Source organism: Lepidochelys kempii, chromosome 1 (assembly GCF_965140265.1).
Source record: "Lepidochelys kempii isolate rLepKem1 chromosome 1, rLepKem1.hap2, whole genome shotgun sequence".
NCBI lineage: Eukaryota > Metazoa > Chordata > Testudines > Cheloniidae > Lepidochelys > Lepidochelys kempii.
The window spans coordinates 214252004-214278082 of record NC_133256.1 but is presented as its reverse complement, the minus strand read 5'-3'; the positions used below and the strand labels follow the sequence as shown (position 1 = coordinate 214278082).

At 46.9% G+C, this 26079-nt stretch overlaps 1 protein-coding gene across 5 annotated transcripts in view; it reads left to right on the top strand.

Annotated features, from left to right (window-relative positions):
* The window catches only part of LOC140898889 (tapasin-related protein-like), a 40831-nt gene extending 15121 nt beyond the window's left edge, over positions 1 to 25710 (top strand). For 3 of the 5 annotated variants that reach the window (XM_073313417.1, XM_073313440.1, XM_073313434.1), the window contains 4 exons: positions 15118 to 15393; positions 16363 to 16704; positions 16919 to 17248; positions 18695 to 18900. In XM_073313417.1, coding sequence (XP_073169518.1) covers positions 15118 to 15393; positions 16363 to 16704; positions 16919 to 17248; positions 18695 to 18900 — 1154 coding nt within the window. Of the gene's footprint in view, positions 1 to 15117; positions 15394 to 16362; positions 16705 to 16918; positions 17249 to 18694; positions 18901 to 19855 lie in introns of those variants that run through there. The other 2 variants (XM_073313426.1, XM_073313450.1) reach the window with 1 other exon arrangement.
* The last annotated feature ends 369 nt before the right edge of the window (positions 25711 to 26079 follow it).

Below are 26079 nucleotides of genomic sequence, written 5' to 3'. Positions count from 1 at the left end.
CCAGGCTTTAGAGCCAAAACGGCTGAGGTTCTTTAATTGTGTTGGCTGCTTTACAGTAAACCAGAGAAAACAAGTCAGGCTTATGCATAAATGGTTACCAAAAATTTATTAAGCTAGATTCTAATCATGTGGTTACAAAATTGCTAGTGCCTACTTATTTAAATGTAGAGATGTTACACACACAAACAAGTTACAAAACTGAAGCCACAATTCCAAAGAAAGAAAACAAAGTATAGAGCTCTATTTCAAAATATGTGTACACTAAAGATAGGAGATCAGGTGTGGGTGCTTCTTACCCTCCTTGCATCTCTCGATTCCAGCGGTGCCAAGCCAGGATCGGTCACTCAATTCCGCGGAAAGACGAATAAGGGACAAGGCGTAGGGACCCTCTTAGCTGCAGAAGCCTTGGGAGGCTGTCACTTATCTGACCAGCAGATAGATAGTGAAAGCACTCAAAAATCATGGTGCTGTAGGTCCCCTACTTATACCTCTGTACTCCTTTATTCTCTTTCTCCTTTCTTATGCCAAATTGAGGCTGGTCTGTCGGGGTGACGCCAGCTTTCGCAAGAGTAGTTTACACTTGCAAAGGAGAGAAACAATAAGTGTCGACGACTGGACATTTCTTTTATCAGGGTAAATATTTTCCCAACTAGGATGTTGGTGTGTGTGCATCACGCTATTTAGTAGGGGCTAACAGCCATGTCTGTCACAGGGCCTCTGCCTGCTGTGAGCTTAATCGTTGTATCTGTTCCCAGAGGCACATTGTAGCAGCACACCTGTGCTTTCACAGCTTCAAAGGCTGTGCTGGAATATATGTTAAGTGCCCTGTTCCTGCTTCCTCCTGTGTTTCCAGCAATGCTGGTCTGAGAGGGGGGGGCTGGCTGTCTGGCTACATTCCACCCCCTGATGCACCACACTACATCCCAGATTGCAAGGTGGCGGTGATGCCAGCACCTCTTGCCCTCCTTGGGGAAATCTAGAAATACCCAACAACCAAATTAGAGGATGAGGGTTCGCGGAATTGAGTAGGATCCCTTTTTAGCTCTAGGTATCTGATTTGTGTGGAGGACAGAGCAGTTTGAATCAAACGCTTCATAATACATAAAGTTACACAAAAAACAATTACAATAATTAAAATGGTTAAAACAGTATTCACAACCGAATGTAAAAACGGGGAGAGGGAGAATCCCAAGTGTTGAGCTAACCATCGCATCCATGAGGTTTGTCCATTCTCAGCCACTGCATGTAGTGGTACCAATTGAAGTCCCAGTCCATTGGTTGAATCTAGCAAGGTGCACATCCAGCAATTTGTAGCACCAGCAGCTGAGGCGATGGTTTGGATTGCTCCCCGAAGAGGATGTTCTGGTATTGCCAAGGTGACTGGAGCCAACAGAAGGATCATGAGGGCTTGCAGGAACATATCTCTGGTGGGTCGTGTTCTAGCTAAAAAAACTTATTTTAAAACCAAAAGCAAAAATTACACCTGCTATTATAAGTAATGGCAAATATATCAACAGTCCATAGTAGTCTCTAGTGATCAAACAGGTCTGCTGCATGGTCCATTTTGCTGACAGGTTAGCTGGCAGGTTGCTCGGAACGATGGGACCATTCCTGCAATAAATCACATGGTCAGCCGGTCTTGGATGCGATCCAAGCCTCTGTAATGGTTATTAGCCTTTTATCAGCATTTAAGGCACTCCATACACCTTTCTCTTTATAGGCATGCAAAACGCAGGTAAAGGTTCCCAGGGCTGGGTGTTTAATCACAACAGTATCTCCGGGAGCATACTTGGAACTGTGCAGTGGTGTTCTGGCAGGGGAGATAGCTTTCCCTGTAGGGAAGAATCCCCTGCTGATTGGACTTCCTGTAGGAGTCTGTCTGTTGTTTAATCTCTGCACCACTTCGTCCAGTCTGTCTCCCCATGTGCCATCAGTAGGCTTCAAGTGATTCTTTAGCAACCCATTCCATCGCTCGACCATGCCATTAGATTGAGGTCGATATGGAAGGTGGAAGGTCCATTGGACTCCATGGTTAAGGGTCCATTCCCTTACAAGTTTATTCTTAAAATGCGAACCATTATCTGATTGGATTTCTTGAGGCATTGGGACAATTGCTGTTAAGCGGTTTAGTCCCATAACTGTGGACAACCCTGTTGCCAATCGGGTTGGATATGCAAAACCAATCCCTGAAACAATTTCTACTCCAGTCAAGATGTATTTCCACCTCTGCCTTGTAGTGGGCAGTGGTCCGACATAGTCAACCTGCCAGGTTGCCCATAGTGTTTTTCCATCTCTTAGCCTGGCAAACCTTTGTCCTTCTACTATATGTTTTCTAGTCTCAGCACAAATAGTGCAGGCTTGTACCAGGTCTCTAGCCTGTCTGTGGGTGATAGGCCACCCCCTGATATGTGCTTGCCGCACTAACTCATCACTTCCTGTGTGTCCTAAATTATCATGTAACCATGAATATAAGCGTTCCCATTCTACTTGTGTGGTAAAGAGCTGGGCAGCTGCATCAGCTAAATTGTTTAACTGTGCAGCTGGGGTATTATTCCTCTGATGAGCTGAGACATGTCCTATAGACAGGGGTTGTTGCAGGGCATGCTGATATAACCACTTCCAGTATTCCAGTCCCCAGACTGGTTTACCTCCTATTTCCCAGTGGTTATTTTTCCAGTTAGTGATCCACTGAGTGGCACCTGCCCATACTGCATAGGAGTCCGTATATACTGTGGTGGCTCCTGCTTCACAGGCCAGTTTAATTGCAGCCAATTCTGCAAGTTGTGCTGACCCATCAATTTCAGCAGTTAGGGGTGATGCAGAGGTGTCTGCAGGCACTGCTGCAGCTTTTCCCTTCCATTTTCCTTTTACCAGCCTGGCACTGCCATCAGTGAACCATACTCCCTCAGGCTTAGAAGGATCAAATGGGGCAGCATCCTTAATGGGAGACTGCTGTGGAGGCAGGCGGTATTCATCAGGCATTCCTACTTTCCATAGGGATTCCTGAATCATAGTGGGGTTTTGTGCAGTGTCTGCACTCCCTACCCTGTGGTGTATGTAAAGTGCCCATCTTTGGATAGTCATCTTTTGTGCTACACCAGGTGGTAACTCTTTCCCTTCCAATATAGGTTTAATGATTGGAAGAGGAGTGTGAATTGTGATGTCCTTATCCTGAGTTAATTCCTCAGTTTCTCTCAAGGCTGTGTAAGCTGCCAGAAGCACCTTCTCATAAGGCGTGTAGTTAGCCTGTGACCCTTGCCATGACTTGGAACCAAACTGAATTGGTCGTCTGGGAGCAGTGTCACTTTCTTGCCAGAGAGCATAAGACATTCCAGTGGCTCCCACAGTTAGGTACAAATGGAATGGGGCTTCAGGATGTATGGGACCCAGAGCCTGATAGGTGTGTATCTCCCCTATCAGTTGCCTGAGGGCTTCCTCATGGGCAGGAGCCCATTCCCAGGCAGCACTTTTCTTTAACAAATTGTACAATGGTCTGGCTATAATGGCAAAGCCAGGTACATGTTTTCTCCAAAACCCCAGGGTTCCCAAAATATGTCTCAATTGATCTTTACTTTCAGGGGAGGGTGCCTGATTTAGCTCTTGCACAGGGTCATTAGGCACAGACCTCCTACCTCCCATCCATACAGTACCTAAGAATTTTATCTCTTGGGAGGGACCTTGGCATTTCTCAGCTGGTAACTCTAAATTAAGGGCTTCTAGTGCTCCTTTGATTTGATTCATAGCCTCCTGTACCTCTTCTGGGGTTTTCCCACCTATTAAGATGTTATCAATGTATTGCACAGTTTGTACATTGTGTGGCAGTATAAGGTCATCTAGGACCTTTGCCAGTGCCCCATGGCAAATAGTGGGTGAGTGTTTAAACCCTTGTGGCATTCGGGTAAAAGTGTATTGTACACCTTTCCAAGTAAAAGCAAATCTTTCCTGGTCAGCTGGTTGCAAAGGGACCATGAAGAACATGTCCTTTACATCTAATACTGCTAGCCAGGGTTTATCCCAGGTTTGTATGGTGTTTACAATATCTGTTATGCTAGGGACTGCTGCAGTTAATGGTCCAGTGTTACTGTTTAGCTTCCTATAGTCTATAGTGAGTCTCCATTTGCCATTTGGTTTCTTGATGGGCCACACAGGAGAATTAAAGCGAGAGTGGGTACGAATTAAAATTCCTCGCTGTTCCAAATCTTTGATCAGGTCAGTAACAGGGCTTATGGCCTCAGCTGGGACATTATACTGCTTTGTGTTTGTTACTGTTGAGGGCGGGAGAGCAGGCGCGCTGCTAAGTAAGTTTACAGAATAGTGGGGAGGGCTTTCCTCTTCCAGGTGGGTGGCATGAGGAACAGAACTGACTCCAAAAGCCCATCTTTCCCCATTAATCCTTCCCTTCTTTCCTCTTAAAACGTCCATGCCCAGTATGTTGGCATTGCCCAAAATCACCTCATATTTTCGGGGCTGATGGTGGGGTTGCAAGGGGATATCCAGTTTTATCTTAACTAATGGGTAAGTTATGGTACTGCCATTTACCCCTGTAACAAGTACCTGTTTTCCGCCAGTAGGTGGCAAGCCCTGAAAACTTTCTCGCTTAATCATGGACCTTTGAGCCCCTGTGTCCATTAAGAAAGGAATAATGTGTTTGTCATTTACAGTTACATGTATCCGGGGGTCTTTTGCTGTTGTTTTCTCCTCTTTGGATTTAAGCTGGTTTATTAGGAGAGGAGATTGACCCCCGCAAGTTAGTTTCCCTGCTCTGGTAACTCTTGTAGTTGCTGCAGCAATGGAGTATACCGGGTGTCTGCAGGTGGGGAAAGAGGAGAGAGCTGCAGAGATGCACTGGGAGTAGCATTAGTTGTCTCCCAGTCAGCTCTTTTAAAGGTGGTGAATAATTTTAGCCGCTCTGTGGGCAGTCCATTTATCACATCTCTGGGATAACCTAAAGCCAGACATTGTCTCCACAACTTGGCTCTAAGCTCCTTTTCCTCCTGGGTTGGCTCTCGCTTGTTTTTATGTCCTTTAGATGGTGCCCCCTTGTTTCCCTGAAGGGAACGCATCTTAGCTTTGCCTGTCAGTGCTCTGATGTCTCCGAATTCTCTAAAGTATGACACCAGAAGGTTTAGCAGTGCCCGAAAGGTACTGTTATGTGCTGCAGCTTCTGATCTAAGGGACAGTGCCATAGCCCTGTGGTTACTCGGAACTCCCTTAAGCAGGGGTCTGAGATCATCTACATCTACCTGACCCTCCCATGGGCTTTCATAGGCTAACTCTTGAGGGTTTTGGCCAAGCATGCTAATGACAGCCACAGTTAATAGAGCTGTTTTTACCTCATCTATGTTGGTCCAGTGCATTACTGTGGGTTCATCTCGGTCTGCTGGGTAAATTCCTCTTGCCCATCGACAAGCCAGAGACCAAAGTGTTTTAGGGGTGTTCCCCTCTGAGTGTTCCAGGAATATCCCTGCACCTAAGTTAAGGCGCTCAGTTTCTTGGGCTGTCAGGCGTATATATCCACCCCCAGTGTCCCAGAGGCGGACCAGCCACTCTATTATACCTTCCTCAGGCTTTTTAGCAAAATCTCCCTGGATTGTTTTTAACTCCATGGGAGTATATTGGCGGGTGGTAATTTTGGTAAAGTGTGTTGGAGCTTTACTCCCTTTTCCCTTTTTACCTCCCTTCTTTGTTTTTGAAGAGGTGGATGGATAATTGTCATCCCCTTCTTCATCTAGCTCTGCCCCACTCAAATTTTCCTCATGTTCTTCTGATTTGTGATGTGTGATAGCTGGTCTTAATTTTACAGAGGGACCTTCCTCCTCAGAGGAGGGGGACTCATTTGCTGAATCCCAAATGTCTCCATCCCATTCCTCAGGGTCTAGCCAGAGAGCAGTCTCAACTTTAGCCCGGTTGATACTGCGTGTTTTAGTCTCCAGTTTTTCCCTTCGTTCTATCCCTTCTTTCTCAATTAAGGGAAGTAATCTTTTCTGAAGATGTTCCATATCCCTATTCAGTGTTCTTACTCTGGTATCTAAATTCTGGCATTCCTTGCGCAGTGTGTCCCTTTCCTGTTGCAGCCTATTAAATTCTATTGCCAGACCATGATAATCCTTACAGGCAGCTTGCCAAACGTTAGTAAGCAGCCATATACAAGCACCTTTTCCTTTCCCTTTCTTCATCTTGCAGGCAGTTCTCCAGTTACAGAAATGCTGCCAGATCTCTGCTGGTTTTCCCCAATATTTCTCCAGCAGTTCTTTGCTCCACAGAGGGTTTCCCCATCCCTCTTGGGTCAAACTTTTCTCTAGCTCAGGGAATTCTGTGGTGTTTATCATGACTGGTTTCATTGTGTTACTGTAGTGCAGCCTATATCACAATCCTGTTCGTGACGCCAATTTCTGTTAGCCGACGGCCAAGGATGTTTGGTGAGGTGCCAGCTATGCCCGTTTATACCATCCGTGACTTTAACCGCTAGGACGCACTGTCCCTTCGCGGCGGGCAGCCCGGGCTAGGCTGACGGATGCCCCAAGGTCCTAACCACCCGTGACTTTAACTGCTAGAGCTCAGAGCTCCTTCGCAGCGGGCAGTCAATACTGACTGACAGGTGCCCCAATGGCAGCACTAAGAGCCTCTCCACACCCGTGACTTTAACTGCTAGAGCTCAGAGCTCCTTCGCAGCGGGCAGCCAGGATTGACTGACAGGTGCCCCAAGAGTTTGCCCCGTGGAGGCGGCACAACTCAACGCTAGGCTCTTAGTACTCTCACCTAATGGCCAGGCTTTAGAGCCAAAACGGCTGAGGTTCTTTAATTGTGTTGGCTGCTTTACAGTAAACCAGAGAAAACAAGTCAGGCTTATGCATAAATGGTTACCAAAAATTTATTAAGCTAGATTCTAATCATGTGGTTACAAAATTGCTAGTGCCTACTTATTTAAATGTAGAGATGTTACACACACAAACAAGTTACAAAACTGAAGCCACAATTCCAAAGAAAGAAAACAAAGTATAGAGCTCTATTTCAAAATATGTGTACACTAAAGATAGGAGATCAGGTGTGGGTGCTTCTTACCCTCCTTGCATCTCTCGATTCCAGCGGTGCCAAGCCAGGATCGGTCACTCAATTCCGCGGAAAGACGAATAAGGGACAAGGCGTAGGGACCCTCTTAGCTGCAGAAGCCTTGGGAGGCTGTCACTTATCTGACCAGCAGATAGATAGTGAAAGCACTCAAAAATCATGGTGCTGTAGGTCCCCTACTTATACCTCTGTACTCCTTTATTCTCTTTCTCCTTTCTTATGCCAAATTGAGGCTGGTCTGTCGGGGTGACGCCAGCTTTCGCAAGAGTAGTTTACACTTGCAAAGGAGAGAAACAATAAGTGTCGACGACTGGACATTTCTTTTATCAGGGTAAATATTTTCCCAACTAGGATGTTGGTGTGTGTGCATCACGCTATTTAGTAGGGGCTAACAGCCATGTCTGTCACAGGGCCTCTGCCTGCTGTGAGCTTAATCGTTGTATCTGTTCCCAGAGGCACATTGTAGCAGCACACCTGTGCTTTCACAGCTTCAAAGGCTGTGCTGGAATATATGTTAAGTGCCCTGTTCCTGCTTCCTCCTGTGTTTCCAGCAATGCTGGTCTGAGAGGGGGGGGCTGGCTGTCTGGCTACATTCCACCCCCTGATGCACCACACTACATCCCAGATTGCAAGGTGGCGGTGATGCCAGCACCTCTTGCCCTCCTTGGGGAAATCTAGAAATACCCAACAACCAAATTAGAGGATGAGGGTTCGCGGAATTGAGTAGGATCCCTTTTTAGCTCTAGGTATCTGATTTGTGTGGAGGACAGAGCAGTTTGAATCAAACGCTTCATAATACATAAAGTTACACAAAAAACAATTACAATAATTAAAATGGTTAAAACAGTATTCACAACCGAATGTAAAAACGGGGAGAGGGAGAATCCCAAGTGTTGAGCTAACCATCGCATCCATGAGGTTTGTCCATTCTCAGCCACTGCATGTAGTGGTACCAATTGAAGTCCCAGTCCATTGGTTGAATCTAGCAAGGTGCACATCCAGCAATTTGTAGCACCAGCAGCTGAGGCGATGGTTTGGATTGCTCCCCGAAGAGGATGTTCTGGTATTGCCAAGGTGACTGGAGCCAACAGAAGGATCATGAGGGCTTGCAGGAACATATCTCTGGTGGGTCGTGTTCTAGCTAAAAAAACTTATTTTAAAACCAAAAGCAAAAATTACACCTGCTATTATAAGTAATGGCAAATATATCAACAGTCCATAGTAGTCTCTAGTGATCAAACAGGTCTGCTGCATGGTCCATTTTGCTGACAGGTTAGCTGGCAGGTTGCTCGGAACGATGGGACCATTCCTGCAATAAATCACATGGTCAGCCGGTCTTGGATGCGATCCAAGCCTCTGTAATGGTTATTAGCCTTTTATCAGCATTTAAGGCACTCCATACACCTTTCTCTTTATAGGCATGCAAAACGCAGGTAAAGGTTCCCAGGGCTGGGTGTTTAATCACAACAGTATCTCCGGGAGCATACTTGGAACTGTGCAGTGGTGTTCTGGCAGGGGAGATAGCTTTCCCTGTAGGGAAGAATCCCCTGCTGATTGGACTTCCTGTAGGAGTCTGTCTGTTGTTTAATCTCTGCACCACTTCGTCCAGTCTGTCTCCCCATGTGCCATCAGTAGGCTTCAAGTGATTCTTTAGCAACCCATTCCATCGCTCGACCATGCCATTAGATTGAGGTCGATATGGAAGGTGGAAGGTCCATTGGACTCCATGGTTAAGGGTCCATTCCCTTACAAGTTTATTCTTAAAATGCGAACCATTATCTGATTGGATTTCTTGAGGCATTGGGACAATTGCTGTTAAGCGGTTTAGTCCCATAACTGTGGACAACCCTGTTGCCAATCGGGTTGGATATGCAAAACCAATCCCTGAAACAATTTCTACTCCAGTCAAGATGTATTTCCACCTCTGCCTTGTAGTGGGCAGTGGTCCGACATAGTCAACCTGCCAGGTTGCCCATAGTGTTTTTCCATCTCTTAGCCTGGCAAACCTTTGTCCTTCTACTATATGTTTTCTAGTCTCAGCACAAATAGTGCAGGCTTGTACCAGGTCTCTAGCCTGTCTGTGGGTGATAGGCCACCCCCTGATATGTGCTTGCCGCACTAACTCATCACTTCCTGTGTGTCCTAAATTATCATGTAACCATGAATATAAGCGTTCCCATTCTACTTGTGTGGTAAAGAGCTGGGCAGCTGCATCAGCTAAATTGTTTAACTGTGCAGCTGGGGTATTATTCCTCTGATGAGCTGAGACATGTCCTATAGACAGGGGTTGTTGCAGGGCATGCTGATATAACCACTTCCAGTATTCCAGTCCCCAGACTGGTTTACCTCCTATTTCCCAGTGGTTATTTTTCCAGTTAGTGATCCACTGAGTGGCACCTGCCCATACTGCATAGGAGTCCGTATATACTGTGGTGGCTCCTGCTTCACAGGCCAGTTTAATTGCAGCCAATTCTGCAAGTTGTGCTGACCCATCAATTTCAGCAGTTAGGGGTGATGCAGAGGTGTCTGCAGGCACTGCTGCAGCTTTTCCCTTCCATTTTCCTTTTACCAGCCTGGCACTGCCATCAGTGAACCATACTCCCTCAGGCTTAGAAGGATCAAATGGGGCAGCATCCTTAATGGGAGACTGCTGTGGAGGCAGGCGGTATTCATCAGGCATTCCTACTTTCCATAGGGATTCCTGAATCATAGTGGGGTTTTGTGCAGTGTCTGCACTCCCTACCCTGTGGTGTATGTAAAGTGCCCATCTTTGGATAGTCATCTTTTGTGCTACACCAGGTGGTAACTCTTTCCCTTCCAATATAGGTTTAATGATTGGAAGAGGAGTGTGAATTGTGATGTCCTTATCCTGAGTTAATTCCTCAGTTTCTCTCAAGGCTGTGTAAGCTGCCAGAAGCACCTTCTCATAAGGCGTGTAGTTAGCCTGTGACCCTTGCCATGACTTGGAACCAAACTGAATTGGTCGTCTGGGAGCAGTGTCACTTTCTTGCCAGAGAGCATAAGACATTCCAGTGGCTCCCACAGTTAGGTACAAATGGAATGGGGCTTCAGGATGTATGGGACCCAGAGCCTGATAGGTGTGTATCTCCCCTATCAGTTGCCTGAGGGCTTCCTCATGGGCAGGAGCCCATTCCCAGGCAGCACTTTTCTTTAACAAATTGTACAATGGTCTGGCTATAATGGCAAAGCCAGGTACATGTTTTCTCCAAAACCCCAGGGTTCCCAAAATATGTCTCAATTGATCTTTACTTTCAGGGGAGGGTGCCTGATTTAGCTCTTGCACAGGGTCATTAGGCACAGACCTCCTACCTCCCATCCATACAGTACCTAAGAATTTTATCTCTTGGGAGGGACCTTGGCATTTCTCAGCTGGTAACTCTAAATTAAGGGCTTCTAGTGCTCCTTTGATTTGATTCATAGCCTCCTGTACCTCTTCTGGGGTTTTCCCACCTATTAAGATGTTATCAATGTATTGCACAGTTTGTACATTGTGTGGCAGTATAAGGTCATCTAGGACCTTTGCCAGTGCCCCATGGCAAATAGTGGGTGAGTGTTTAAACCCTTGTGGCATTCGGGTAAAAGTGTATTGTACACCTTTCCAAGTAAAAGCAAATCTTTCCTGGTCAGCTGGTTGCAAAGGGACCATGAAGAACATGTCCTTTACATCTAATACTGCTAGCCAGGGTTTATCCCAGGTTTGTATGGTGTTTACAATATCTGTTATGCTAGGGACTGCTGCAGTTAATGGTCCAGTGTTACTGTTTAGCTTCCTATAGTCTATAGTGAGTCTCCATTTGCCATTTGGTTTCTTGATGGGCCACACAGGAGAATTAAAGCGAGAGTGGGTACGAATTAAAATTCCTCGCTGTTCCAAATCTTTGATCAGGTCAGTAACAGGGCTTATGGCCTCAGCTGGGACATTATACTGCTTTGTGTTTGTTACTGTTGAGGGCGGGAGAGCAGGCGCGCTGCTAAGTAAGTTTACAGAATAGTGGGGAGGGCTTTCCTCTTCCAGGTGGGTGGCATGAGGAACAGAACTGACTCCAAAAGCCCATCTTTCCCCATTAATCCTTCCCTTCTTTCCTCTTAAAACGTCCATGCCCAGTATGTTGGCATTGCCCAAAATCACCTCATATTTTCGGGGCTGATGGTGGGGTTGCAAGGGGATATCCAGTTTTATCTTAACTAATGGGTAAGTTATGGTACTGCCATTTACCCCTGTAACAAGTACCTGTTTTCCGCCAGTAGGTGGCAAGCCCTGAAAACTTTCTCGCTTAATCATGGACCTTTGAGCCCCTGTGTCCATTAAGAAAGGAATAATGTGTTTGTCATTTACAGTTACATGTATCCGGGGGTCTTTTGCTGTTGTTTTCTCCTCTTTGGATTTAAGCTGGTTTATTAGGAGAGGAGATTGACCCCCGCAAGTTAGTTTCCCTGCTCTGGTAACTCTTGTAGTTGCTGCAGCAATGGAGTATACCGGGTGTCTGCAGGTGGGGAAAGAGGAGAGAGCTGCAGAGATGCACTGGGAGTAGCATTAGTTGTCTCCCAGTCAGCTCTTTTAAAGGTGGTGAATAATTTTAGCCGCTCTGTGGGCAGTCCATTTATCACATCTCTGGGATAACCTAAAGCCAGACATTGTCTCCACAACTTGGCTCTAAGCTCCTTTTCCTCCTGGGTTGGCTCTCGCTTGTTTTTATGTCCTTTAGATGGTGCCCCCTTGTTTCCCTGAAGGGAACGCATCTTAGCTTTGCCTGTCAGTGCTCTGATGTCTCCGAATTCTCTAAAGTATGACACCAGAAGGTTTAGCAGTGCCCGAAAGGTACTGTTATGTGCTGCAGCTTCTGATCTAAGGGACAGTGCCATAGCCCTGTGGTTACTCGGAACTCCCTTAAGCAGGGGTCTGAGATCATCTACATCTACCTGACCCTCCCATGGGCTTTCATAGGCTAACTCTTGAGGGTTTTGGCCAAGCATGCTAATGACAGCCACAGTTAATAGAGCTGTTTTTACCTCATCTATGTTGGTCCAGTGCATTACTGTGGGTTCATCTCGGTCTGCTGGGTAAATTCCTCTTGCCCATCGACAAGCCAGAGACCAAAGTGTTTTAGGGGTGTTCCCCTCTGAGTGTTCCAGGAATATCCCTGCACCTAAGTTAAGGCGCTCAGTTTCTTGGGCTGTCAGGCGTATATATCCACCCCCAGTGTCCCAGAGGCGGACCAGCCACTCTATTATACCTTCCTCAGGCTTTTTAGCAAAATCTCCCTGGATTGTTTTTAACTCCATGGGAGTATATTGGCGGGTGGTAATTTTGGTAAAGTGTGTTGGAGCTTTACTCCCTTTTCCCTTTTTACCTCCCTTCTTTGTTTTTGAAGAGGTGGATGGATAATTGTCATCCCCTTCTTCATCTAGCTCTGCCCCACTCAAATTTTCCTCATGTTCTTCTGATTTGTGATGTGTGATAGCTGGTCTTAATTTTACAGAGGGACCTTCCTCCTCAGAGGAGGGGGACTCATTTGCTGAATCCCAAATGTCTCCATCCCATTCCTCAGGGTCTAGCCAGAGAGCAGTCTCAACTTTAGCCCGGTTGATACTGCGTGTTTTAGTCTCCAGTTTTTCCCTTCGTTCTATCCCTTCTTTCTCAATTAAGGGAAGTAATCTTTTCTGAAGATGTTCCATATCCCTATTCAGTGTTCTTACTCTGGTATCTAAATTCTGGCATTCCTTGCGCAGTGTGTCCCTTTCCTGTTGCAGCCTATTAAATTCTATTGCCAGACCATGATAATCCTTACAGGCAGCTTGCCAAACGTTAGTAAGCAGCCATATACAAGCACCTTTTCCTTTCCCTTTCTTCATCTTGCAGGCAGTTCTCCAGTTACAGAAATGCTGCCAGATCTCTGCTGGTTTTCCCCAATATTTCTCCAGCAGTTCTTTGCTCCACAGAGGGTTTCCCCATCCCTCTTGGGTCAAACTTTTCTCTAGCTCAGGGAATTCTGTGGTGTTTATCATGACTGGTTTCATTGTGTTACTGTAGTGCAGCCTATATCACAATCCTGTTCGTGACGCCAATTTCTGTTAGCCGACGGCCAAGGATGTTTGGTGAGGTGCCAGCTATGCCCGTTTATACCATCCGTGACTTTAACCGCTAGGACGCACTGTCCCTTCGCGGCGGGCAGCCCGGGCTAGGCTGACGGATGCCCCAAGGTCCTAACCACCCGTGACTTTAACTGCTAGAGCTCAGAGCTCCTTCGCAGCGGGCAGTCAATACTGACTGACAGGTGCCCCAATGGCAGCACTAAGAGCCTCTCCACACCCGTGACTTTAACTGCTAGAGCTCAGAGCTCCTTCGCAGCGGGCAGCCAGGATTGACTGACAGGTGCCCCAAGAGTTTGCCCCGTGGAGGCGGCACAACTCAACGCTAGGCTCTTAGTACTCTCACCTAATGGCCAGGCTTTAGAGCCAAAACGGCTGAGGTTCTTTAATTGTGTTGGCTGCTTTACAGTAAACCAGAGAAAACAAGTCAGGCTTATGCATAAATGGTTACCAAAAATTTATTAAGCTAGATTCTAATCATGTGGTTACAAAATTGCTAGTGCCTACTTATTTAAATGTAGAGATGTTACACACACAAACAAGTTACAAAACTGAAGCCACAATTCCAAAGAAAGAAAACAAAGTATAGAGCTCTATTTCAAAATATGTGTACACTAAAGATAGGAGATCAGGTGTGGGTGCTTCTTACCCTCCTTGCATCTCTCGATTCCAGCGGTGCCAAGCCAGGATCGGTCACTCAATTCCGCGGAAAGACGAATAAGGGACAAGGCGTAGGGACCCTCTTAGCTGCAGAAGCCTTGGGAGGCTGTCACTTATCTGACCAGCAGATAGATAGTGAAAGCACTCAAAAATCATGGTGCTGTAGGTCCCCTACTTATACCTCTGTACTCCTTTATTCTCTTTCTCCTTTCTTATGCCAAATTGAGGCTGGTCTGTCGGGGTGACGCCAGCTTTCGCAAGAGTAGTTTACACTTGCAAAGGAGAGAAACAATAAGTGTCGACGACTGGACATTTCTTTTATCAGGGTAAATATTTTCCCAACTAGGATGTTGGTGTGTGTGCATCACGCTATTTAGTAGGGGCTAACAGCCATGTCTGTCACAGGGCCTCTGCCTGCTGTGAGCTTAATCGTTGTATCTGTTCCCAGAGGCACATTGTAGCAGCACACCTGTGCTTTCACAGCTTCAAAGGCTGTGCTGGAATATATGTTAAGTGCCCTGTTCCTGCTTCCTCCTGTGTTTCCAGCAATGCTGGTCTGAGGGGGGGGGGGCTGGCTGTCTGGCTACATACCTGTTGGGAAGCCCTTAATCGAAGACATTCTCACAAAAACCACCTCACCAGAGCCAGGCCAATATACAGTATTAACAAATTATTTAAAGTGCTCCCATATTTTGTCATGGGGAGTATAGCTGAAGAGAGTGCAGGGCAACAAGAAAGATTGGCATGTGCTTCAGTAACAATAATGGATTTGGCAGGTAGATTTTCTCTTTGACAAACACTCATCTCTAGCTGTTGCTGCACCCTCAATACCTCTTCCTTTTTTAGGCTGGAACCTTTAAGGTTTCAGCATCCCCTTTGCTCCTAGGTTTAGGCTTGGGAAGAATAAACCTTGCTAGCATGGTTGGTATGTAGGCAGGTAGGTATTTCCCAATTTATAGCTCTCCCTATTGTTCCCTTAAGGTATCGTCTGTCTGTTATTGTTTTGTTCCCTGTTGTTTTTCCCCAACAGCCTTTGAGCTTATCCAGTCTGGCTGCAAAGTTAAAGCAAACAGGTAAACTGAGGAATATATGAAACAAGCTGGGAGACCAATGTTACATGCTAAGGCTCTTGTGTTTGCATAGCAGAAGCCTGACCCCATTTTACACTAGGTGTAGACACAGCCCTTGGTGTCTCACCAGATTAGGTCCCTACTGAAACTTGATCCTGTTTTTCCTGTTCCATTCATCAAACTACATGTCTTCTCTTTCTCATTACAGAAACTTTGGTACCCATCCCATATGCGGAATCCCTGCTGCATGCAGACTGTGCTGGGGAGAAAGTGACCTGTGAGATCTCTCCATACAGCTTACACCTGGCAGATGAGGGGCCCAGCCAGGCCTCCTGGTTCATGGGGACCCTGAAGTTATCCAGTGGGATCAGCATAGCCCTGGTGCTGAAGGTCAGCAATGTCAGGGAAGAAGATGAGAGAATGGCTGTACTGCACCCAAGGCTGAAGGTTCCTATAAGCAAGGAGGGCACAGTGCTGACCACAGGTAAAGAAAGTGGCGAATGAGGGGAAAAGACTTTAGGGTTGATGAGAGAATTCACCTACTGCACCAGGGAGCACTAGGGGAGCCAGACACTCCAGGGCTGAAGCCTCCACATTAAGGAGTGCTAGGGGAACTAGAGACCCCAGGAATAGCACCCCACTCTGTAGTCTGGGACTTAAGGGAACTAGAGAAAAGGACTGCACGTGCTGTGAGTCAGCAGGATAGATATCCTTCCCTTCTTGAGGGAAGCTCAAATGTACGGGGCCCTCCTGCTATCTGCTGGATGTAACCGCTGGGCCACCAGTGTGATCCCTTGATCACTCTGCCCTTGCACTTCTGTGCCCCTTGACTCCCCAGTTCTGGCCCCGCTGTTCTCCCCACCACTGTCACTATAAGACTATAACAGGGTTTGAAAAAGGGCTAGATAAGTTCATGGAGGATAGGTTCATCAATGGCTATTAGCCAGGATGGGCAGGGATGGTGTCTCTAGCCTCTGTTTGCCAGAAGCTGGGAATGTGCGACAGGGGATGGATCACTTGATGATTACCTGTTCTGTTCATTGCCTCTGGGGCACCTGGCATTGGCCACTGTCAGAAGACAGGATACTGGGTTAGATGGACCTTTGGTCTGACCCAGTATGGCCGTTCTTATGTTCATTATTTGCCACACCACTGTGACCCTTGGCAAGTGCTGTGTCTGCTCTCCAAGAGTTCGGTGTAGCAAGGAGAGCAATATACACTTACTCCCCGTATCCTGCTAATAGCTCTGCAGCCTGCAGGATGGGATCTTCTTGTGGGGAGACACATGTCCAACCCTTCAACCCAGCATGGCCAGTCAGTCCACAGCATGCTTTCTCCAGGTGGGTGGAGCTGTGACCCAGTCCCTGGTGTCCTGCCAGGGGGAGTCTTCCATAACCACATATATTTAACACTCTCTCAGTCTATTTGTCTTTCTCCTTCTCTTTGTTCCTAGTTGAATTCCAGTTGTCATCTCGCACCCCTACTTTGCGTACCCGACTTGGCACCTCCGTCACCCTGGACTGCAGCTTTGCCTTGGCTTCCAGCTCTCCGCTGGCCTCGCTGGAGTGGAGGCTGCAGTACCGAGGCAGCGGGCGTAGAGTTTTCCACTACCAGGCGGGGGACGTGGCACAAGCAGAACAGTCAACGGCCCACGTGGATGTGGTGCAGCTGCTGGAGACTGGAGATGCATCGCTTAGCCTGCAAGGAGTGGGTGTGGGGGATGAAGGGACATACATCTGTTTAGTGTCCACCCCCCAGCACCAGGCCCAGAACATCATCCAGCTGCAGTTGGTCGGTGAGGCAATGATGCTTTAAGAATACCTAGTCAGGGGGCAATAGGGGAGACAGGCCCCATTCACTGGAACCTGACCATTCCCCGTATCTCTCTGCTCCCCTCCTTGCTTCCCCAGCCCCACCCAGTGGGGATGAGGGACTCCTCTGTACTACTCCATTCCCTCAAACACAGTTTATCACCAGCTGGATTTAATTTCCTGTTTGCCCCCCTCCAGAGCCCCCGAGAGTCCGTTTGTTCCCAGAGTTGGTGTCACGTGAGGGGGATGGAGCCACTACCCTGACCTGTGAGATCTCTGGCTATTACCCCCTGGATGTGTCAGTGAAGTGGACACGGGAGGCCCCTGACGACAAGGACAAGATCCCTATCTCAGGCTCAAGCACATACTTCTCCAGCCATAGGCAAGCCCAGGATGGCACCTATGGCATCAATTCATACCTGAGTATCAACACAGCCATAGAGCTGGGACCTGTCACCTACAGCTGCCATGTCTCACATCTGGCCCTTGAAGAGCCAATTACAGCTAGTGCCCAGCTCAGGACACCAGGTAAACAGGGGGAAAGTAGGGCGAGTTCTCCTTATTGCCCCTGCCTCTCAGCTTTTGCTTCAACCCTCTGATCTCCTAGCTCCAGCTTTTCCCTCACCTCTCAATTCTGGGGTACTGAAGCCCCATCCCATTTGGAGCACCCTCCCATTTCCCCTGCCTGCCCTCATTCCCCATCCGTTCTTTCCTCTCCTGGCTTCTCCTGGCAGTCGCACTTCCTCAGCTCTCATTGCACCCTCTACAGCTCTTTGTAAAGCATGTTCTCTGCATCATGCAGCACCTTACACTGTTAAGGGGGCAGTGATTTCAAGGGAGCAAAAAGGCAGCACACGGACTCCTTATTGGGAACCTAGACAAATTGGAGGATTGGGCCAAAAGAAATCTGGTGAGATTCAATAAGGATAAGTGCAGGGTCCTGCACTTAGGACGGAAGAACCCAATGCACAGCTACAGACTAGGGACCAAATGGCTAGGCAGCAGTTCTGCAGAAAAGGACCTAGGGGTGACAGTGGACGAGAAGCTGGATATGAGTCAGCAGTGTGCCCTTGTTGCCAAGAAGGCCAATGGCATTTTGGGATGTATAAGTAGGGGCATAGCGAGCAGATCGAGGGACGTGATCGTCCCCCTCTATTCGACATTGGTGAGGCCTCATCTGGAGTACTGTGTCCAGTTTTGGGCCCCACACTACAAGAAGGATGTGGATAAATTGGAGAGAGTTCAGCGAAGGGCAACAAAAATGATTAGGGGTCTGGAACACATGACTTATGAGGAGAGGCTGAGGGAACTGGGATTGTTTAGTCTGCGGAAGAGAAGAATGAGGGGGGATTTGATAGCTGCTTTCAACTATCTGAGAGGTGGTTCCAGAGAAGATGGTTCTAGACTATTCTCAGTGGTAGAAGAGGACAAGACAAGGAGTAATGGTCTCAAGTTGCAGTGGGGGAAATTTAGGTTGGATATTAGGAAAAACTTTTTCACTAGGAGGGTGGTGAAACACTAGAATGCGTTACCTAGGGAGGTGGTAGAATCTCCTTCCTTAGAAGTTTTTAAGGTCAAGCTTGACAAAGCCCTGGCTGGGATGATTTAACTGGGAATTGGTCCTGCTTCGAGCAGGGGGTTGGACTAGATGACCTTCTGGGGTCCCTTCCAACCCTGATATTCTATGGTTCTAACCCAACCATGCCCCAAGGACCCCTATACACTGTTGTCTCCAAGGGAACCAGGACCTTCTTTGCCCCCACCCCCTTCCTTCCCCAATAGGAACTCAGCTTAGTCCCTGCTCCCTGTAGCACTGTTCTAATGAGATCCTAATCTTTCCCCAGAAACCTTGCACATCTCTCCTCCAACAGGATCCCAGCTCTGCCCTGTGTGTGATCTGTGTGAAGAATTTTAGCTCTCTCAAACAGACTCAGATGAGCTTCACATCACTGACTCCCCCTCTTTCTCCAACAGAGCAAAAAACATCTAATGGGCTTGTGGGAACCTTCATTGCTACTTTCATCTTCCTTGCTGCTCTCGTTGGCCTCATGCTCAGGAGAAGAAAAACAGGTAAGAGTGTAAAGCACTTCAGCCCTCTCCCTAGACTGAGGTTCCACAGTCAGAGCTCATCTCCTGCTCCCTATGGTGCCGCTGGCTGTGAGACGCAGAGACTGGAGTAGCCTGGAGCACCTGCTACAGCCAGCACTCCTGCCACTCTAATTACAGTGCTTCCTGTAGGGAGTCGCATAGCTGGAAGCTCCGTCACAACCAGCTGTCCTGCCTCCTTCCCTACAGCAGCCTTGCTGGGAGAAGCCTGGACCGGAGTATTTGGGAGCTCCCCTCGTACTTCGTGCGCCTACTTCCTTTCCATTTTGCCTCCTTGAGGGAGAAGCTGGAAATGGAGTAACTGGGAGACGATTCCATAGCTAGTTCTCCAGCTTCTCTTCTTACAGTGTCTCTTGCTGGGTAGGAGAGGGGGTAGCTCTTAGGAGTGTTAGTGATGATAATGTAGTACTCAGACCTGTATATTTGCCTGAGATAGAATTTTGGGTCTTGTTTGCTCATTTGACTTTTGATATTTTTATATTCTTACTAATATGTATGAACAAAGAACAAAGATACTGGGTGTTACATCTGCCCACAAGCAGATCAGGTGAAAAGAGATAAGAGATAGTGCTAAAGTGTTGTTGGGCAGAATGGGTGTGTAATATAAAAGCAGTCACTTGAAGGACAGTCCTGCCTCAACTCCTCTCCCGAGATAAGGTCAAGCAACCAGTCGGGAGGGCAAGGGGGATGGGAGGGGAAGGTATAAGAAACACTAAAAGCCAAAGAAATCCCTGTCCCTGACTGGAGCACAACCTCACTCCTTACTCCTCCCATGGGATATGAAAGAAGTGGTACTGAAGCCCCCAGACCCAGAACCCTCCAAAATGACCATACATTATAAGGGGTAGGATCAGAGGTGCACTACTTCTGCTCTTCTACTTTCTGTCTGCATGACAAGAACCAGGGCAGGGTGAAGGGAAAGCTCTTAATAGTAGTACCATCGCCCTGGTAGCTGCAGATCATGGAAGAGAATGACATTTTACTGATTGTTTTTGTCTTCCTGAATCAATTATTTTTCTTTCTTTTCAGTTGATCCAAAATCTGAGGAATCTCTGGAGACTTCAGGGTAAAAGGGACAGTTAACTCAGTTACCCTTATTCCTGCGCCCCCTCTGACAGACCCCGTACCAGATGAAGACCCAGCCACTCAGAAATTAACCTCCCATTTTACATTAATGGAGCTATCACCATTTCTAGGGACCCTCTTTGTTAGCCGACGGCCAAGGATGTTTGGTGAGGTGCCAGCTATGCCCGTTTATACCATCCGTGACTTTAACCGCTAGGACGCACTGTCCCTTCGCGGCGGGCAGCCCGGGCTAGGCTGACGGATGCCCCAAGGTCCTAACCACCCGTGACTTTAACTGCTAGAGCTCAGAGCTCCTTCGTAGCGGGCAGTCAATACTGACTGACAGGTGCCCCAATGGCAGCACTGAGAGCCTCTCCACACCCGTGACTTTAACTGCTAGAGCTCAGAGCTCCTTCGCAGCGGGCAGCCAGGATTGACTGACAGGTGCCCCAAGAGTTTGCCCCGTGGAGGCAGCACAACTCAACGCTAGGCTCTTAGTACTCTCACCTAATGGCCAGGCTTTAGAGCCAAAATGGCTGAGGTTCTTTAATTGTGTTGGCTGCTTTACAGTAAACCAGAGAAAACAAGTCAGGCTTATGCATAAATGGTTACCAAAATTTATTAAGCTAGATTCTAATCATGCGGTTACAAAATTGCTAGTGCCTACTTATTTAAATGTAGAGATGTTACACACACAAACAAGTTACAAAACTGAAGCCACAATCCCAAAGAAAGAAAAGAAAGTATAGAGCTCTATTTCAAAATATGTGTACACTAAAGATAGGAGATCAGGTGTGGGTGCTTCTTACCCTCCTTGCATCTCTCGATTCCAGCGGTGCCAAGCCAGGATCGGTCACTCAATTCCGCGGAAAGACGAATAAGGGACAAGGCGTAGGGACCCTCTTAGCTGCAGAAGCCTTGGGAGGCTGTCACTTATCTGACCAGCAGATAGATAGTGAAAAGCACTCAAAAATCATGGTGCTGTAGGTCCCCTACTTATACCTCTGTACTCCTTTATTCTCTTTCTCCTTTCTTATGCCAAATTGAGGCTGGTCTGTCGGGGTGACGCCAGCTTTCGCAAGAGTAGTTTACACTTGCAAAGGAGAGAAACAATAAGTTTCGACTACTGGACATTTCTTTTATCAGGGTAAATATTTTCCCACCTAGGATGTTGGTGTGTGTGCATCACGCTATTTAGTAGGGGCTAAGAGCCATGTCTGTCACAGGGCCTCTGCCTGCTGTGAGCTTAATCCTTGTATCTGCTCCCAGAGGCACATTGTAGCAGCACACCTATGCTTTCACAGCTTCAAAGGCTGTGCTGGAATATATGTTAAGTGCCCTGTTCCTGCTTCCTCCTGTGTTTCCAGCAATGCTGGTCTGGGGGGTGGGTGGCTGTCTGGCTACACTCTTGCAGCTCTATAGGAAGGGATTGGAGGACCCTTGTGACCCTGGAAAGGTGGAGTCAGAGAAAGGGGGTGTCTCCATCATGTGAGTGGGGGTAATACCATTAACCTCACTGGAACACTGTTCTTCTCACACTTTCAGGTACACAGAGCTAGATACACAAAGGGATGTAGACATTTTAGGTGCCTAAGACCAACATTTAGGCACCACTGAGATCCTCAAACCTCTGCTCAGCTGGTGCCTAATCCTTTAGCTACCTAAATTCCTTAAGTACCTAAATTTCTGCCTGTGGACATACTCAAAATCACCTAATTCCTGATGCCATTGAGCTGCTTGGTTCCCTAGCTCATGCATAACCCCTGGTAGGATTGTCAACCTAGGCAATACCCTGCCTTTGTCGCCTGCAGGGCCTGATCCCAGAGGCATGCTCAGAGCATACCTATCAGAGCAGGCCTTGAACAGAGACAGCTAGGAACAAGCAGGTCAGAAATTTGGTGGGTGTGTGTATGCACATATGTGTGTACTGTCATTTTGCCCATGTCATCCCTAGCTTTTAATCCCTCCACTGGCTCTCCCTTCTCTATCACATCAAATATAAACTGCTTATATTCACCTTCTAGTCCTTTCTTGGCCATTTCCCACCCTACCTATCATCTCTCATTTGCTATTGAACTGTTGATGCTCATCTCTGATGGGCCCATCATGCCAGCCTCCATTGGCCACAGGTTACATTTTCAGACAAGCATCTTTCTACTTTCTCCCATGCTGTTCAGCACAGTTGGGAGGGGCTCCCTGAAAACATCCATAAAGCATCCACCGTCAAATACATCCACAAAACTCTCCTTTGCCGCGATGCCTGTAATATATTGACAATGGTTAGAATGCCAATCGTCCTGACCATTATTGTCTCATTGCTTCCTTTTATTCCCCTACAAGTCTCTTGCTTTACGCTCAAGATTGTAAGCTCTTTGGGGCAGGAATTGTCTTTTTGTTCTGTTTGTACAGTGCCTAGCACAATGGGGTCCTGGTCCACAACTAGGGATCCTATGTGCTACAGTAATGCAACTAATAACCTTATTAGCTTAGTGGACAGAGCACTCCCCTATAATGTGAGAGACCCAGTCTATATCCCTGTTCTGCCTGAGTTGGAGCAGGGACTTGAAGTCAGTTCTCCCACATCCCAGGTGAGTGCTCTAACCACTGAGTCGTTGAATATTCTGGGGTGGTTATGTCTCAGTCTCCCCTGCTGCAGCTGTTCCACTTGATATAAATGAAATATTTTTGGAGCCGGGCCTCTCCCACATCTCAGGGGATTGCCTTGACCACTGAGCTACAGAGTCAAACTCCTGCTTTGACTCCTCTTTCTTAAATAATTATTTAATTATTTATAATGAAGAGGTTCTTCAGCAGGAGAGATTGAGAGCCAGTTACATCCCTTGTTAGTATCTTGATGAAGAGCTGTGTTGGGAAGCTCAGGGTGGAGAGGGAGTGGGCGAGAATTGGGGCTCACTCTGTAACTGGCTCAAACAAGATACGGTATTCACTGCACTTTGTGCTAGTTTTAATTTGACCTCTGAATAAAACCGTGTTGTTATTTTTCTAACACATTTCCACTTTAACTCCAAACTCATCTGAATTGGAAAGTCTGGGGAGGGAGAAGCATCATGCCACCACTTCTCAGGAGGGGTGGAAGGGTGAAATTGCAGTGACAGATCACAGTAAAGGTTTACTGGTTATTATACAATTCTCTTCTTTGTCCTTTTCTTCAGAAGTAATAAGGTAAAAAGAAGTATTTAATTCCCAGCCTCATTCTGTAAAGGGCAATATGAAGTGTAACTGATAGGAAACAAACTGGGGTAAAGGCTGTCTCAGTAATGATCCCCATCCCCATGCAGGAGTTTCAACCACGACAGCAGAAAGAAAACTCAGCAAAAAGAAATGGGGGGAGGGGAGGAAGACTTCAGGACCGGACTATATTTGCATACACACACCTAGGTGTTCAGCAGACAGAGCTGCATTGCCAAAATGATGAATTTTGGCTGGTTTTGGGATACAAAACACTTTGAATGCAGGGATAATGAAATGTTGTTATCCTTACTGTATGAATAAAGGGCAGCAGAACTGTGCTTAGCATGCCCTGATTGAAGGGGTCACCCTAACCTCAAACCCACTTGCTAAGCAGGGGGTAGGGATGTCACATCCCAGTGAAAGTTAGAGGGGTTAGGGATAGATGTTTTTATCTAGTGGGGGGGCTCTGCTTTAAAGGGTTCTAGATACTATTTGATTCTCTTCTCTTTAGTGTTCAAAGGGAGAGTTGAATAAACTCAATTAAAAGTTCTTGTTTCTGTTGGGTGGTTACTAGAGCTGAAATCACTGATGAGCAGCTCTAAGCCTTCAACCTGGTGTGAGGACAGTGTTGTAATGAAAGACAAGAAGCAACAGTAGAGAGGTTTCTCGCTGTCCAGGGAAATCACTAAGGGTATGTCTACACTATTCACCGGATGGCGATTGATCCAGCGGGGATCGATTTATCGCGTCTAGTCTAGACGCGATAAATCGACCCCCCAAGCGCTCTCCCGTTGACTCCTGTACTCCACCGCCATGAGAGGCGCAGGCGGAGTCGGCGGGGGAGCGGCAGCAGTCGACTCACGGCGGTGAAGACACCACAGTAAGTCGATCTAAGTACGTCGACTTCAGCTACGTTATTCACACAGCTGAAGTTGCGTAACTTAGATCGATCCCACCCCAAGTGTAGACCAGGGCTAAGAGCTGGGCTAAGTGGTGGAACCTCAAAATGGGGCATTGCAGAAGTGGTAGTGAGTGGCAAGCAGCACTGATGACAGCAGCATTGCTGAACAGCGGCAGAGGTAACAGCAACAGAGGTAGTAGCACATAGCTAATGGCGGCAGAGTACAGTGGAAGCAGCAGCAGAGACACTGCTCGACAACTCCCCCTCCCTTTTCAGGGGTGGGAGGTGAATCCAGGTGAGTGCACCTCTGAACTAAGGGTCTTCACTGACTAAGAACAGCCAACTGTGAGTAGGGTGCAGTGCAGGGAGAGGGGAGTGGTATGTTAAAGGGACATTTATTTGTCAGACTTCCATGCTGCAAGATGGGAAATTGAAACAAAGGACACTGCCCGAAGGGACTGTGAGGTGCGTGTTGCTTATGGTTACGTGCTTTTGAATCATGGTTGTGGTGTTTTCCCAAAGTAATGCTGGGTTCTATTTCCCTTTTAACAAAAGTTTTCTTGTGTTATACACAGACTCAATGCTTCTGAGTGGGTAAGTATTGACTCTTAGAGGTGCCCAAGGGTGCTAATTAGTTTTATCAGATTACTGGGTAGAGGCTTGAAATGGTTCTGTTTTGTACTGGTAAGAGGAATCCCTAAACATTGAACCCCAGCCCTTGTTGCTGCCAATTCCATCTGGCAGATATATCTATGGAAAAAAGTGAGGCGGATGGCAAACAATATACATTAGAAGTTATGAAGTGTAGAAAATTGATAAGGAAAGCTAAAGCCATCCGGAAAAAATCCATGGCTGGCAGAACTAAGGACAATAAGGAGTGGTTTTAAAGTATACCAGGAACAAAAGAAATCCCAATAATGGGACAAGCCCATTACTAGGTGAAAATGGTAAAATTGTTAATAAAATGATACAGAAAAGGCAGAAGTGTTTAATAAATATTTCTGTTCTATATTTGGAAAGAAGCCAACTGATGTATTCGGATTATAGGAGGATGATGAACTGCTTCCCCGCCTTTTAGTAACTAAGGGGGATGTTAAAACAGCATCTACTAGGGATAAGTGTTCTAAAAGCATCAGGACCAGATAACAAGAGCTCTGAAAGAGCTGGCTGGTGAAATGTAGACAATATCAATAAAACTCATGCTACATGGACAGACATAACTGACAGATTTCAAAAAGGAATAATCAGTGGGAATAATCTTTGAATGGAGGTGTTTCTAGTGGGGTTCTACAAAGCTGATGATATTTAATATTTTTACCAATGATCTGGAAGTAAATATGAAATCACTGCTGATGAAATTGGCAGATGACCCAGAGATTAGCAGAGTGGTAAATGAGGACAAGGCAGTCATCCAGATGGTCTGGATTTCTCAGAAAATAGAGCTCATTCAAACCAAATGCATTTTAATACAGCAAAAGTTTAGGTCCTATATCTAAGAAGAAAGAATGCAACCAAATGAGATCTCCTGGAAAAAGGATATAGGGATCATGAGATCCCAAAGCAATGTTGTGGCAAAAAGTTCCTTGGAGGGGAGTAATGAGTAGTACTAGGGAAGTATATACTGGTAGACTTCATTGGTAAAACCGCTACTAAAATACTGCTATGAAGAAACTGGGAGATATCTGTATTAATTTTATGAAAGTTATCTCCCTGGGTTTGGTGGTTGGTGTACTGCAGGCTAAAAAGTAACTGTGAGGGCATGTCTACACTACAAAGTTAAGTCAACTTAAGGTAAGTTGACATCCGGCCGCTGCAGTAATTAAGTTGATTGTGCCAGTCCATGCCATGCTCATTGTGTTGGTGGAGTGCGTCCTCACTAGCAGCGCTTGCATCAGTGCACAGAGCAGTGCACTGTGGGTAGCTATCCCACAGTGCAACTAGCCACAGGGGGTTTGGGGAAGAGCTTACAACACCTCATGGGACCAAAACATCGATGCAGGGGGGAATGGGAACATGGCTTTGGCTTCCCGTGATGCAGTTTCCTCCCTCCCTCCTTACCTTGATATCAATGGCAAACAACCCATACTTTCTCATG